The following is a 15,729-nucleotide window of genomic DNA, read 5'->3' as shown; positions in this document are numbered from 1 at the left end:
TGAGCAAGGTACACATGAAGAGCCCTAAATGGGGTTAAGTCCATTAACCCAGTTTCTGCCTTTTGTCCTAAAGCCATATTAGGTCATGCTATAGTCGACCAGGATTGGTACTTAGTGGTAGGGGAAAAACTGCACTTCCCCTCTCTGCTGGGTTCTACAAAAGGAACCCAGGCCCAGCTACCCATAGATACATATACTCCTAACTTCCACTCAGTCTGGGCCTTTGGATCCAGAATGTTAAGCAGATGCTCATTATAATAAATTATGGGGAGAGGAATAGTGAATAAAGCAGGAGGTAGCTTCTGAAGCCTTAGTTCTATTTGAAATCTTATATCTGTGCCACACAATCCTGCATGGGTTTTCAGGCACAACAAGCTGTAGAGGAGTTAACCAGCCTCACTAAGGATTTTTGTTTAATTATACAGGGTAGGGCACTGTGACGTAGTGGGGGTACCTGGCTGGTTTCTATGCTGCTGGCTCTGGGGTAACCCCCACTGGCTGCTGTGGGTACCACGACCCAGCAAAACAGGATGAGTCACTATGCAAACGAGTATGGCCAGCCACCCGCCATGGAGAGGAACAAAGGAAGGTGGAATGCTGCCCTGGCTGGGGGGGCAGGGCTGGAAGAGGGTTAGTGAGTTCCTATTTGGAAAGCAGGGGAGAAGGGGCTGGGGAGGGGGGCTGGGACTCCCCTATCTCAAGGGGAACACTGAGGCCTCTTAGCCCTAGTTCCTGTAACCAGATTACATCTGTGCTGTATCCTGGAGGAGCAATAAACCACCCTCAATTCCACTGGCTGGTGGAGTCTGTTTGTGCCATTTTGGGGTGCAGGAGACAGGGGACCCCCAATGTGCTGTCACAGGCACTCCATTCTTCTTTCAGAGATTCTTCATGGTGGTTCTGGCATTCACCAGTTCACTGAAGGAGAAATACTAGAACCATAAAGAACTTTAAATATTTTATTTTTTAGAAAAAGTATTCTATTTACAATTTGCAAGTAAAAATCTGTATATGGTTATAAAAGAATCATGTACAGTATGGCTTTACACATGAAAAGGTTATCTGAGTAGCCACCTGTGGAGTGCAGCAAGGCTACAATGCATTCTTTCAGAGACCTTTATATAAAAGGTTATTGTCTGATAGAGAAAACGACTTTACTATGCTGAGAGAGGTTGGAAGGCATGAAACTATGGCCTTTCATCATGGTCAATACACCCAGAAACTTCAGTTATTTGTGAATGTGGTTCTTTCAGAGCAAGTCATACTTGCTTTATCTTCCCATCTCGGTTCAGATTTAAACTAGAACACTGCTGTCCAATTGGCTGAGGTAAATGCTTTGCAAAGGATATTCCTTTATTGGAGACAGCTGTACAAAGTTAAATGGTGTGACTTAAGACTGTCACTTATTGCACCATAAAGCTAGGCAGTACTAATCCTACTGCCATTTCCATTTTAAAACAAAAATGTGTAATGTCCTAATTGAAACCATTTTCAGTTTATAAAATATTTCCTTTATATTTTAAAGGAGAATTTCTCTCCTGCTCCCTAAGTAACTGGAATAGCCAACTTTAGTGCTAATTAAGCCCATTTTCTGCCTTGGTGAAAAACACTAAGGTCTATGTTAGCCCCTAGATAATCACTGTCTGAACTTCCACCTCCCCTTCCTGAGAAGCTATCACAAACTCTCCTGCATGCTCCATTATTTCAATATCCTCTGATGCAACCATTGTCACAGTTGCTTCCTCTGTCTCAATGCTACCTTCTGTCGTCAGCACAGCTCCTTCTCCAATTGCTGAAGCCAGTGTCATGGCAACCTGCTCTGTCAGACTCTCTGGGGTTGCTATAGTGATAGTGTCTGCAGCATCAGTAGTAACTTCAGAGCTTTCTGCCACTGTTACATTCTGCACGATGATTTGGTGACCAGAGTTTGCTTGATTTACTATTTGCTGCACAACCTTCATAATGTGACTGTCAACCTAAGTTAGGGGAAAAAACAGAGTAAGTTATTTAATAATAATCCAGACAATTCCTCTTGCTCAATGTATTGTGCTTACTACTGCATAGCTCCAACTAACTGCAGCCTGGTAACTTTAGCGAGGCACTACAAACAGAATCAGGTTCAGATGAACTCAAATGTCTAAAGTTATAGAATCTTAGTGAAATATTCCAGCTATTTCACATCTCATCTCACTATAAAATTGCCAGTATTTGAGAAACAATTTGTCTAATGAAGTCAAGGCAAGTTATTTTTACAACAAGCGCTAGGATGTCATGCATTCCTGGTTCCTAAAAACCAGTGAAGGATTGTAAAGATGAACCACTTTGACATGTTCAACAGACTCACCAGCGCCCCTCTCTCTCTCTCTCTAACTATGCAGTTCCAACCAGGGAGTTGCACCACACTGGAGCACTGGTTCAGATTGAGTGAACTGGACCTGAATCTAACACCCTCCTCCCAAAAAATCCTGGGTAACTCATTCCCTCCCTGAGGGAGAGTGAGGAAAGGTAGGCCTCTCTGTGCCAATCCCTGGGGGGGAAGCAGCAGAGAGAAGAGCAGGCACTGGAGAGGAGTGAGAAAGAGGGGTTCTGATACTAGTAGTACTCCTGGCTGTTATACACAGCTAGAGGATTAATCTTGGGAAGGAACTAGAGTGTCCGGAACACTTCATCTGTAGCGTGCATGCTGCTCCTTCAAGTCAGCGTTGAAAGGGCTGTTTCTGGCCTGACATTCATTGTGTCACCTTAACAGTCATGACAATTCTGGAGGGTGTTGTACCAGTGAATGCAAAGAACTAATGATGTAAAATCCCTACAAGTAATTTAGTTAAATTTTCTACCATGGAAAAATATTTTGTATTCTTATGCTAGTACTCTCCTAGCACAAGTATGTATATTGGTTGCCCTCCGCTGGACCCTCTCCTATATGGACACATTGGAGAGGGTCCAGCAGAGGGCAGCCAAAATGATTAGGGGACTGGAGCACATGACTTACGCGGCGAGGCTGAGGGATTTGGGCTTATTTAGTCAGGTGGGAGATTTGATGGCAGCCTTCAATCTGAAGGGGAGTTCCAAAGGGGCTGGAGAGAGGCTGTTCTCAGTGACAAAGGGCAGAACAAGAAGCAATGGTTTCAAGTTATGGGGGGGAGGGGAGAAGGAGAAAGGTCTAGGTTGGATATTAGAAAAAACTATTACCCTAGGAGGGTGGGGAAGCGCTGGGCTGGGTTCCCTAGGGAAGTGGAATCTCCATTCCTAGAGGTTTTTAAGGCCCAGCTTGACAAAGCCCTTACTGGGATGATTGAGTTGGGATTGGTCCTGCTTTGGGCAGGGGGCTGGACTTGATCTCCTGAGGTCTCTGCCCACCCTAGGATTCTGTGTGTGACATCCCCTAGTTCACTTTGTGAAGCTTACTGTTCTCTTAAGAATGACACCAAGACCATAAGCAATTAGTGTGCAGTCCCACTTATCCAGCATATACACTATATTCTGCTGGGCCATAAAGCCCAGTGTGCAAAATGACATACTTGGGGAAGGGAGGAAGCTAGCTGCATGTGCTTTCAAGCACAGAAACTTCACCGCAGTGGATAGTGGATAATGCATAACAATTTCCCAAAGGAGCATCCTAATTTGACAGCCTACCTCATGTCTTGTTCCTTCTATTATTTCAGTAGCTTCACTGGTCTCCATGTCTTCAGTAGCAGTCTTTAAAGAGACAAAGCAAAAGATTGCTGAACAATTTTATTTTGGATCTTGTTTGAGAAGCTTCATGACAGAAGTGCAGGATCCCTCCCACAACAATCTTCCTACGCTCCCTCTGCTGCCATGACCTGTCTTTCTCAAGGAGGCAGCTGTATGTAGTTCCCTCCAGGCCCTATTAACGCCAAGTTACTCAGAAGTAGTGCAGGGAGCTCTCTTCTAAGCAGAAACTCTGTATCCTTTCACCATAGCAACCTGTGGATTGATGAACTTTTCTCCCGTTGATTGCTTTACAGGTGAAGAACACACAGAATTGTGCAGGCATTTTATGACAAACACTTCACAAGTTTCAGTAGAACACAAGCCTTTCCCCTCTACCCTTCCTAATCCAATTGTTCCTACCAGCCTGGTAGAATGGCTTATTACCTCAATGATGTATTCCTGAGTATCTGCCACCACAGAAGAAAATTCTACTAGAACGGTATGAGGATCTTCAGAAATAACTGTTGCTGCTAAGTTGTCAGCTGACTGACTTTCCTCAGAAACCATTACTTCTTCAACCTCTTTCAGTGCAAGAAGGCAGCCACCTGAACAATATTTCAGAAATGTCAGGGAAAACAAGTAGTTTTCATACTCAGAATTAAATGCTAGGTGCCACCTAAGTGACACCTTTTATGGACTACTGCTGGGCAGAAGCTAGCAGCAGTTATGTAATCTTCCTCCCTACCCCTGACAAATGTTTAGGCCTAAATTTTAGGCTCCAAGATGGCATGCTACACATTGGAGACGAATCCAGCCTCAAGTTTAACAGTGAATGCAATGGAATTATTAGGAACATATGAGATTGAGTGCTTAAGCCAAAGTAAGACTTTGAAAGTTTTGCCCAATAAGTGTACAAGAATAGACCCAAGATTCCTTGACATCCCTCAAGCAGCCAAGCTACTGTACCTGCATACAATTCAGTATCATTACAGGTTTGCTAGGAATGTAAATATTGTCTAGAAGCATTACATTCCAACATGATTAATAATAATTAGTATGCGTAAAACAAACAAGCAGGGTGACAATGAGTGTTGAGCCTGTCAGCAATGTACATTTTTGCAAGCATTTTTAATATTAGTATTTGCAGAACAGACCTTCAGCTAGACACAGCACACCCCTTTAACGCTTTACAGAAAAAGGTAATAAAAAGTGGAAAATTTCACTTGTTAAGAAACAGAACACAAACGTAATTACTTGTCCCGTTTAACTTTACAGAACACAAAAAAAATGTAAGCAGCTGTTTGCACCAGGCGTGTCTATTGTGTTTTAATCCCTTTGTGTAGTGATGATAACTGGTAATCTGTAAGCCTCATGGTATGTTTACTGGCCCTTTTCCAGTTAGCTCCAGTGGTGGCAAGCTGAACTGTGCCAGAGCAGCCCCTGCCACAGCAAGGCTAGCGGGCTACGTGGCAGGACCCCAAAGCTGTGGCAGGGCTAGGTGGCAGAACCTAGGTTAATATAGTTAAGCATTATTGTTTTCCAGCCACTTTAACATCCGTTCTTTGCTCTTGGGAGGCAGATGAACTTGCATTAGTGGATGAAGACCCCTGTTTTTTCTGGCCTCATCTAAAGCCTTGTAGAATGCAACAGTTACAGGGCAAAACAGCCAACTCATATGGTGAGATTCAGGGTGGAAGCTGTGTGGAAGACAGGCTGTCTCCTTTCCCAAAGGCTGCATTTTACAAATCCTGTTGTGAAGGACAAGACAGGATTCAAAAAAGGAGCTAGATACATTCATGGAGGACAGGTCCATCAATGGCTATTAGCCAGGATGGGTACGAATGGTGTCCCTCTCCTGTTTGTCAGAAGCTGGGAATGGGTGACTGAGGATGGATTTCTTGATGATTCCTTGTCTTAGTCATTCCCTCTGGCACCTGCCATTGGCCAATGTTGGAACACAGGATAGTGGGCTAGATGGGATTCATTTAGTAGTTTAAAAGAATGAATGTTGCACCTTTTGAAGCCACTCAACTACAGGTAAACAATCCATGGCTTATGGGAATGGACAGTTAGAGCTGATCCGAGACGTTTACTGCTACAGAGATTCATACCAAACAACCACGAAGATTGAGCCATAGCAGGGCAGGTGACCCAAATCAAGCCATAAGAGAACCCCATGCTAGACAGATGCCTCCCTCTCACCTTTGGTTTTCAAGTGCCTGTTAAGAGTGCCATGCTCTGCAAAGCCACGTCCACACTTGTAACATTTGAATGGCTTTTCGCCTGTGTGGTGACGGATGTGACGAACCAACGAGCCCTTCTCCCGAAAGCCCCGGTTGCAGAACTGGCAGGTGTAGGGCTTCTCTTCCAAGTGAGTGCGGAAATGGACCTGCTGTGCGTTCTGCAGCAGAGACAGTGTATACAATGGAAGAGTGACTGATGGGGACAAACCACTCAAAACGAGCCTCAGGGGATAGTATAGTTCTGACTTTAGAATAGACAACCCTTAAGGCTTTCCTCTCAACCAAGACAGGACTATTTCTCTGCCACAAGTACTGCACAGATTATTCCTGAAGGAAACAGTTCCCACCATTTCCCTACAGAGAGATGACCCACGCGTTCATTCCATCTGTTAAGGGTAGAGTCCAGGATCCTGTAGCTCTCCTGGAACAGCTAAAGATCACTAACAACTAAAAGAAAACCGAACAAAACTGCCTTTCCTACCGTGCCTTAGGAGTCACATACAGAAGGCCTATAAGGAGGCTGACATTGGTCTAGTATGCTAACCACAGGCTCTACATAACATTTCTGAGGTAACTGCATCACAGTGTTTTTGACAGCAAATGTTTCAGCCCCTGTGAGCGTTCCACAGAGAATGATTTTGGGGAGCACAGATCAGAAGGCACGAGTGCTTTGGAAAGAGGCGCCTACCTTTGTTTTGTATCTCTTGCCACACTTTGGACAGGAATACGGCCGCTCATCTGAGTGCACCCTCCGGTGGCCTTTCACATGCGCGATAGTCTTGTAGAGCTTGCCACACTCACCGCAACGGAAGCGCCGCTCATTGACATGGACTTCTTGGTGCTTTTTCAACAGATAGCCTTTCATGAACTCTTTGCCACACTCCTCGCATTTAAACACTTTGTAACCTAGAGAGAGAGGCATCTTAGACCACAGGCAACAGCAGCTCTGGGGAATTCTGAAATGTTATTGCACTAAAGTAATAACGTAATTATGCCACGTCTGACCAGAGGGACTAGGTAACTCAGGGAAGTAAAGATGATGGGATGCTTCTCCCTGTCAGAGCCCTGGTTCAAATAAAGACCACACACACACATACACAATGGCTCCATTAGTACTATCTAAAGGCCATTAGATAGGGTCTTATCTCAAACCACTTCCTAATATATTTCTGCCCACATAAGAGATCACCCCAACTAGGGATGTTAAAATTAGCTTAATAAACTAATTGAATAGTCAATGGAATTTCCACTGACTATTCGATTAGTCGATAAGGGGGCTTCTGCTTTGAAATGTAGCAAAAGCCCAGCCAGCTCTTGCTACATTTCAAAGGCAGAAGTGCCACACCGCCGAAATGTACAAGAGCCTCAGTGGGGCTCTTGTACATTTCAAATGTGGAATGCCACCCCTGCCCTCTCCCACAGAGCTGGAGGGAACCGACTTTTAAGCCGGCTCCCCCCAGCACCACCTCCTCTTTACATCCCTATTGCTTCCTCTTTCTGACAGAAGCAGCAAGGGGGGCAGGGGAAGCAACTAGTCGATTAGTCACTTACATCCCTAACCACAACTTGCACTTATCAGAATCATCAGACCCAAGCAGACCAAAGTCCATCTGTCCCCCCCATCCCTAATAGCACTCCCTTCACAGCAAGGGAATGTGCATGTAGCAGGAACATCTGACCTGATGCTAACTGTGCTATACCTTTTACCTGGCTAAAATGACAGATTTTCTGCAGAAGGCCATTCTTGTACCTCCTTGAGGATTCTAGGGGAGATGAGGGAGAATGATTTTTTCCAATATAAGCATTAATAATGAGTAATGTGGGGTCTGCTCCATTCCCTCAATTCTATTAACTGCCTATTCATTACAGGATTCAACTAAAAAATCGTACTTGTTTACTTTTCAAGCATGTCAAAGAGCTGTCAGCCATTCACACACCTGGTTGCCCTTCAATCTTTTCCCCTTCTCCTCTTGAATCCAGCTCTCACGTCCCTCGCATAAAAACTCCCCTTCACTAGTAGCACAAGAGCCTTTTCCTCTGAAGCTCCTCAATATGGAGCTGTTTTCACATGTTTTAGACTATATACCACTTCCAGATCTCAGTGGAAGTCTCTTCATTGCCTTCATTTCTCCATTAGCGTTTTAAATGCTAACTGAATCTGCATGGGATAAAGTTTGCACAACAAATGCTACATAAACAGTTCAGGTACGTGCACTGCGCAGAACTTCATTGCAATACCTACCTAAATGTCCTTTGACGTGTGCCTCAAGGGAAACAGCCCCACTGAAAACTTCACTACAGTGAGGACAAACATAACTTTTGTATCCGTTTGTTTCTGTATCCGTCTATTGAAATCAAATATCATAACGTAAGTGTCTGTTCCATACAGTATGTGGAATCAATATTCCTATCAAAATTCTAAGCTAAATGCACTTTGATTTAAAGACAAGAAAAATCAAATTATCAAAGAGGCAGCTGGTGCTGACACCTCAAGTTCTAATGCACAAAAGGTATTACTGTCTCTGCTGGTCACTATGCTTATACATAGTGCACAAGTATTAGAAGTGTAGCTACACTGAAGCTAATGTCTAAGGTGATCACATGTGATTCCTAACAGCCTGTGTATTTCCTATAGAAAAAAAAATAAGCTAGTTGATAAAAATGGATGGTGCAAACATACAGTCTCTACTTGCTCTACTTCAACACACTGTTCCCCACACTGCTCCTCTTCTGCTTCCATCTCTTCATTTTCTAGTTCTTCTGTAGCAGCCACACCAGGTTCATCTGATTTTTGCATCTCTTCCACAGAAACTTTTTCTATCACAATCCCAGAATTCCTCATGGCCTGCCTCAGCAAGTTCTCACTGTTCACTTCCCCTTCACATGGTACTTCCTCAGGATTTGATGGCTAAAGAAAGTCAAAATAGACAGATGGTAAATATAGAAGATGTGAAGTCAACCCTTTAGGCAACAGAACTTTGTATTTCTAGTGCTTGTCATGAAGGTGACTGGTTCTGTGACCTCAGATACCAGAAAGCAAAGGGGATGTGTAAACTTTGGAATAGGGACGTTAAGGACTAGTCAACAGGCTAGTCGACTAGTCGCTTCCCCCTTCTCCCCTTTCTGCTTCTATCAGATCGAGCCAAGGAGAGGGGGAAGAAGGAGGTACTTCAAAGCAGCAGCACCACATGGAGCCTGGGGTCAACTGCTTGTGCATTAGTGGCGTTTCAAAGAGGAGCATCCTGTGGAGCCAGAGATCAGCTGGAGAGTCCCCAGCTGACCCCAGGCTCCATGCAGCGCTGCCACTTTGAAACACCACAGCAAAATTTCAAACGGGCAATTGCTGCCCTATAGACTAATCGAATAGTCAGTTACACGATACTTAGCATCCTTACTCTGGAAAGGTCCTAGAGCTTGAGAAACTGCATCTGAAGGGATACTTTCCAGCCTTTCACTGGAAATATGGCCATCGTAGGTCACTCACGGTCACCATATGGGTCACTGATCCTATACAGATGCAGGACAAATAACTTTTTTGATTTTACAATGAAGACTTAACTCCACTACCAAATGCTCTACTATGGCCTTTTCATGTAACCTACTTTACTGTTTATTTTCGCTGCACATACTGCCTTTTTTCCTATGTGCTTTTGAGGTCAGTTTCACAGCAGGGGCAGGAAAAGCATCCTCACCTTTATTTACACCTGGCTTGGTTTTAAGTTTCATTTTCACAAAAATTAAGATATTAGTAAATAAGACATTAGCAGCACCACAGATTTTTTTTGTTTCTCCCTAAACAAAAGGATATTAACAAACACAGTTGCCCTACTATTCTCAGTCTTATAACAAACCAGCCAGCAGCATGTGCTAGGTTGTTTTTTTCAGATGTGTTTAGAAAGTTTGAAATCTAATGTTGGAACTAAAGTTCTACAGGAATAGTATCTACTGAAATAACTGAATTAAAATTAATCTATACAGACTTAAGTCCTGTGCAGACCTTCCGAAGTCCTCTTTAGATTCCCCTTTTAAGCCATTACACAAGCCTCCTAAGCATGCTTCCAGCTATTCCGTGCTACACACAACAATGTCAAAAAATGGAATCTAAGATGAAGCCATCTGTTTTAGGTCATCAGTCTCAGAAAGGACTATTAAACAATGTTCACTGTTACCTAAGAACTGGTAGTAAGGAGAGTATAAGTGCGTAATGCTACCTTCCAACCTAAGAGCCTTGGAATAGCAATTTTGCTTCTTTGCACAAAAATGTGCGAAGAGTATCCAACAGAAACACACACTCACCTCTTGATCCAAGGATTTTGCATCAACAGGAAGTTCCTGCATTTGGACATGGACTTCGTGAAGGACATTGCCTTTTGCATCTGTTAGTAGGTGAATCAGGGGAGTCTCAATGGATTCACTTGCTATAGGTGAAACAGCCTCTGTGTTTGAACTACAGGATTCTTCAAGAAAAGTAGCACAGGATTAAACAACCACTCTAGTTCCAAGTGTGAAGCTAAACCCTATAGACAACCATTTGACTCAATTCTACTTCAGCATATCTAACTCAGGTGTCTAGAAATATTAACTTTTTGCTGATGGACTGCTTTTTTGCTTTTACCACATGTAACTCTTTTCAGGCACTGTTTCATATAATGACATCCATCGTTTTGCAGATAAACAGTGATTTCCATGTCAATTTTGTGCTTAAATTAATTAATATTAATGACTTAGAGCCAGTTTCTCAAGTAAATCTTTCAATCTATGACTTATCCATGGCATGCCTCCATCCACGTGCATGATGGATTGATAGTTTGGCTATCTGTCCTGAAGGTGGTTAATTTTTTCTAAAAAAATGGGAGCGAGATGTTACACTACACATTTATATTAAAAAAAATATGGAGGAAAATACTGCCAATTGAATGCCAGGAATGTCACATGACCTACACTTTGATGCTTGACATGCATTTTCTATTTCACTGACCTGTTGGCAATTCATCTTTGCTCACAACTATTTCTTTGCTCATGTTGAAACGGATTTTTTCAGTGCAAGGTGTCAAAGATTTCAGATGCCGTGTCAATGCTCCCGATTCCCTAAAGCTTTTCCCACACTTCTTGCATTTGTAAGGTCGCTCATCTTGACAAAGTAAGAGAAACATAAGTCATTACAACAAAGAAGCTCTATTAACTAATCTTAAGAATTTTCATTAGATCAAGTATACTTATAGTGCAGCACTTCCCAACCTTTTGGAGCAAGTGTAGCTGCCTGTGCCCCCTATCTTACATCCAGTTACATGCACTATCTGCAATGGCAAGAGTTTTTGAAATTAAGCTTTGAAGCAGACCCAACATGGTGGGATTTAGACTGCACTCAACTCAGTGAAAGGTGGAAAACAGTAGAACATTTCAGCTCATCATTAAGACAAGATGGGGGAGCCAAGTACAGCCCAGCCCAGCAATTAGGAACCACTTAAAACAGCATGTTACCTGTATGACGTCGGTGGTGTCGAATGAGAGACCCCTTTGTCCTAAATGAGGTTCCACACAGTTTACATTCATAGTCCTTCCTACTACTATGAGTGATCATGTGAGCTTTAAGGATACTGGCCTAGAAAACAAGAACTGATTTATAAAGATTGGTAGAAATGCTCCTTTCATTGTTTTACATTTCAATAAATCAAAGGCATTCCATAATACTCATGCTATTAATCAAAAATATAACCATAGAACTGCAAGAAAGTTGAGAAAAGACACAAAATCCCAACCCTTACCAGGATTAAAGAAGTGTTTGTATCATTAAATTTACAGGTGAATATAATGGACATATTGGAATGCAACCTAATGCAAAACTACGTAAGTTACACGCTTCAGGGCTTAAAAGACAAGAAGCTTTACCCGCAAATTATTTCATGATTGTCCATTATAGCGGTTTTACACTTTCATCACTGACCACTATCAGGACACCAGATAAACCTAATGGTCCACTGGTGTAATCTGGTATAGCAATTCTTTTGTGGACAGTAATTAGAGCTTTATCATGAATATCCAATTTGACCAACTGGCACTAGTTTTGAAATAAGGTCAATCTCCAAATAAGATTATGTATTAAGAAATGAATTTTCCATCAAGTCTGCACAACTGTCCTAATGGATTTGATAAGAACATTAGAAAAGTAGACTGTAGAACTACTAGCTCCATAACTTACCGTTTTAAATGTCTTGTGGCATAACTCACACACATATCGACCTTCTTTATTAACCAGCAGTTTAACCTTAATCAGCTCTGTGGAGCCATCTTGTTCCAGGTCATCAGGGCTGCCCTGTCCTTCTGTGATCTCACCATCAATCTGGCCATTAGGATTTTCAAAAACATGTTCTCCTGTGACAATGACTTCTTTGATGTGCCCACTACCTGGGGAAATGATATGAAGACAGCTACGCTCTTTACATAACACAGGTTCACATGACTGGATGGATTTAATTTTTTAGAATACCAAGTAATGGAAAGGAGAAGCAAGTGACTAAATATGAATGATATATGCCAAAGTCATACTGACTGATTTTGGGACTCTTTATTGCGTTTTCTAAGTCAAACTAAAGGTACTGAAGCTCAGGACATTTTAAATCTCAATAAAATACATAATAAATGTATTCAAGTGGGAGCTGGAAAAGTGGTTTGTAGAATTTCCACCCATCATGGTAGCTGTAGAGATTTAACCTGCTGACTTCTTGGTTCTACCTACCTAAAGCTCAGGAGCCACACACAAATACCTGTGACAATTTAACATATTGTCTCTACCACCACACTAGTCAACAAGGCCTTCTTTAATTGGAAACTACAACAGGGATGTCATCCCACATGACCTTTGAAAGTAAATGCCACAATCATCTGACCTGTATTTTCATTGACTGTAAAAGCACCTAAAATCTGTTTCTTACCATATACAGAACATACAACCAGTTCTGACAGCATACAGTACTGATCATGAAATCAAATTCTTACAGAACTAGCAGGGGCACAACTCAAATTTACAATGCAACACCATCTGACTAACAGGGTATGTCTACACGGTTATTTCAAGAGAAAACCCTTCTCTCAAAATAACTGGTAAACCTCATTGTATGAGGAATAAGGGTTATTTCAAGAGAAGGGTTTTCTCTCAAAATAAGCGCGTCTTAACAGCGTCTGTTATTTCAAAATAGCGCCACAATGTGATTATGCAAATGAAGCGCGGGATACTTAAATCCTGGCTTCATTTGCAATTTTGAATGTCTTCATTTGCATACTTCTCTCGAAAGAGGGTGCAAGGGTAGACATATCCATATATGGTAAGACAATAGTCTAAATGATTGCACTTGATTATACTAAAGTAGCATCAGTTCTGTAAAACCTTGCAACTTACCTACTATAGAAGATGCATTACTGATTTCTTCTGCTATTGAAGATGCTTCAACAACTATGTGAGCAACAGTTATGGAGTCTTCAACAGAAGGAACAACCTGCTGTAACAGATAATGTTTTAGTAGGAAAAGTTAAAACCATATCTTTTGTTCACTTACATTAGATTATTCTAATTATTTTGAGCCATGGCTTGAGGGAAAGCCTGCTGTCACCTTTTGTAGTTCTTGGCTAAGAAGACTTGTTGATGTGGCAGTAATGACTTCTTGAGTTCGTTGACAGATCTTTTGTAATTTGTGCTGTACAAATTCTTCCAAAGAGGTGAACTCAGAGTGGCATCGCCCACACTTGTGAACATCATCTTCATCTGCAATTTAAAATGTAAGAAATTATTAGATTTGGATGTTAACATACATGGTGTTTGAGACTTCATGACAACATCCCTTTGCTACCCAATCTACTACATTTCCTACAATATGAAGAGAGGAAGTTGCAAATTGGAATTTTTAGGACCATTTCCACTCCAGTAGGAAAAATGTTGCTCCTATGATAGTATTGTCTTTGGGGGTCGGCAGAGGAGTGTGATGTTAATCTTCTTAAGGGGCAACATTGTAGAATTTATACATCACAAGGATATGGACTGGACAGGTCATAGTCAGGGCCAACAAGATAAGAGGCTACAAGTGTTTGAAGGCACATTATTCCCTCCCCCCATGAAAAACAGGGTTGCTCATTCCAAGAAAGTGAAAATTTACAAAGCTGCCTTGATATGCAGCCCATTAGCTCCATCTGTCAGCACTAACCCTAAAACACCTGGAAAGGGAGAGAGAACCTTTAATCATGAAATAAAATCAAAGAAACACTTACAGTGTCTAGAGTGCTATGCTCCTAAAAAGGAGCGATGGTGATTTTGGATCAGACCTGAGATCCATCTACTTCAGTCTCCCATAACTAAATGTGGCCAGCATCAGATCCTTGGGAGGAAGGTGTAAGAACCTCTTAGCAAGCAGAGGTGAGATAACCACCCTCCCCCATGCTAGATAGATCTCAACTGGATTTCTACTAGTTAGAGATTACCGGTAGTTTATGCCAAGAAGCAGGAGGTGAAATATCCCTTCCAACTTTGTTGCCAGCATTGGGGATGCCAACCGTTAACTGGCGGGGGGCTGAAGCAGACAAAGGCGTGCCATAGGCAGGGGTGCTCCAGTCCTGTGGGGCGCAAGCCTGGCAGGGGACACTCCAAACTGGCCAGAGCAGCCTCTGTTCATGGCGGGCGGCCCAGGGACCCTGTGGGCAGGGCTGCGCCAGCCCCGCAGTGACAGCCCCCGTTTCACCGGTTAACTAAAGGGGATTTTTACAAACCTAGGCAACATCCGCTCAGGTAACCGCGCACTCACACGTCGGCCAGTCCCTTTTAGGCCCTGGCTAAACCCTGGGCCTCAGCGATTTCTTGCCGCAAGGCGCGTGCGTTCCCTGCGCGGCGTGACCGGGAGCGACCCCCCTGCGGTGCCTGCTCCCCGTGCACCCCCCTCTGACCGTGCCCCCCGCCGAGTGTTCTCCGGCCGCCTCTCCCCCCGCAGCGGGGGCGGGGTCCAGCCCCCGAGCGCCCCGCCCCCCCGGTGCCGCGCGCTCACACGCCAACGGCCCGTTCCCCCCGGCACCTCACGCGCCCCCCCCGCGGGTCCCGAGCCGCTGCCGCCCGCGGGGAGGGGCCCGGTGCCAGCGGGGCGGGCCCGGCGCGGAACCTGCCCGACGAGGGGCTCGCCCCCCCCTCAGGAGGCCGCGCTCCCTCAGGCCCGGCGGGGCCGCCTCAGGCCCTTTACCTTCCTCGCTGAAGGGCGCCGGGAGGCTGAGGAAGGCGGCGGGGCCGGCGGCGGGCTGGGCCGGGCTGGAGGCGGCCGCCGCCACCCCCTCCTGCTCCCCGGCCGCGGCTGCCGTAAGCCCCGCCGGCCCTGCGCTCGTTGCCACCGCGGCCTCCATGTCGCAACGAGCCGCACCGCCAAGATGGCGGCTTTACGGCCGTGTCGTCATAACAACGGGCCGCCTGCCGCGGGGGAGGGGTGAGCCAGGGGCTCGGCGCGGGGGGCGCACGATGACGCACACCGTTCCTCCAACGCCTATGAGTCACCCTGACCCCTGACCTTCCGTGCCCTTCAGGAACTGAGCGCTCTTCTGACCAGTTACCGCCACGTGCAGCCCCGGGGCGGGGCTCCAGGCTCTCTTAGCCAATGGGATGTAGCTTCCCAACCTCGGTACCCAATGAGGTGGAAGGGGCGGGGCTACAGGCCTGATCGGCTCCTCGCGCGACGTGACCAAGGTTATGGATCCTGCCCTAGCAGCGTGGGCGGGACCCCGCGCCCTCTCCTCCAACGAGCAACGAAGTGGGCGGCGCTCCCTGGCCGCTTTGCCCAATGGGCAG

The 15,729-nt window shown here is 44.6% G+C and overlaps 1 protein-coding gene across 2 annotated transcripts; it reads right to left on the bottom strand.

Annotated features, from left to right (window-relative positions):
• Positions 1-945: 945 nt before the first annotated feature.
• Positions 946-15,685, bottom strand: E4F1 (E4F transcription factor 1). Of its 2 annotated transcripts, none has more exons than XM_075899882.1 (14): positions 15,134-15,685; positions 13,526-13,677; positions 13,315-13,414; positions 12,118-12,323; positions 11,400-11,520; positions 10,897-11,049; positions 10,215-10,375; positions 8,599-8,826; positions 8,161-8,263; positions 6,607-6,824; positions 5,878-6,076; positions 4,120-4,280; positions 3,637-3,699; positions 946-1,976 (listed from the first exon to the last, which is right to left on the bottom strand). In XM_075899882.1, exons 1-14 carry the CDS (start codon positions 15,288-15,290, stop codon positions 1,629-1,631), a joined length of 2,370 nt encoding a protein of 789 aa, XP_075755997.1. In that variant the 5' UTR covers positions 15,291-15,685; the 3' UTR covers positions 946-1,628. The 2 variants fall into 2 exon arrangements, with proteins under 2 accessions (XP_075755997.1, XP_075755998.1); XM_075899883.1 differs by having other exon boundaries at positions 13,315-13,411.
• Positions 15,686-15,729: the final 44 nt, after the last annotated feature.

The sequence above is a fragment of the Pelodiscus sinensis genome, chromosome 16 (assembly GCF_049634645.1).
Source record: "Pelodiscus sinensis isolate JC-2024 chromosome 16, ASM4963464v1, whole genome shotgun sequence".
NCBI lineage: Eukaryota > Metazoa > Chordata > Testudines > Trionychidae > Pelodiscus > Pelodiscus sinensis.
This window is presented reverse-complemented; position numbering and strand designations above follow the sequence as displayed.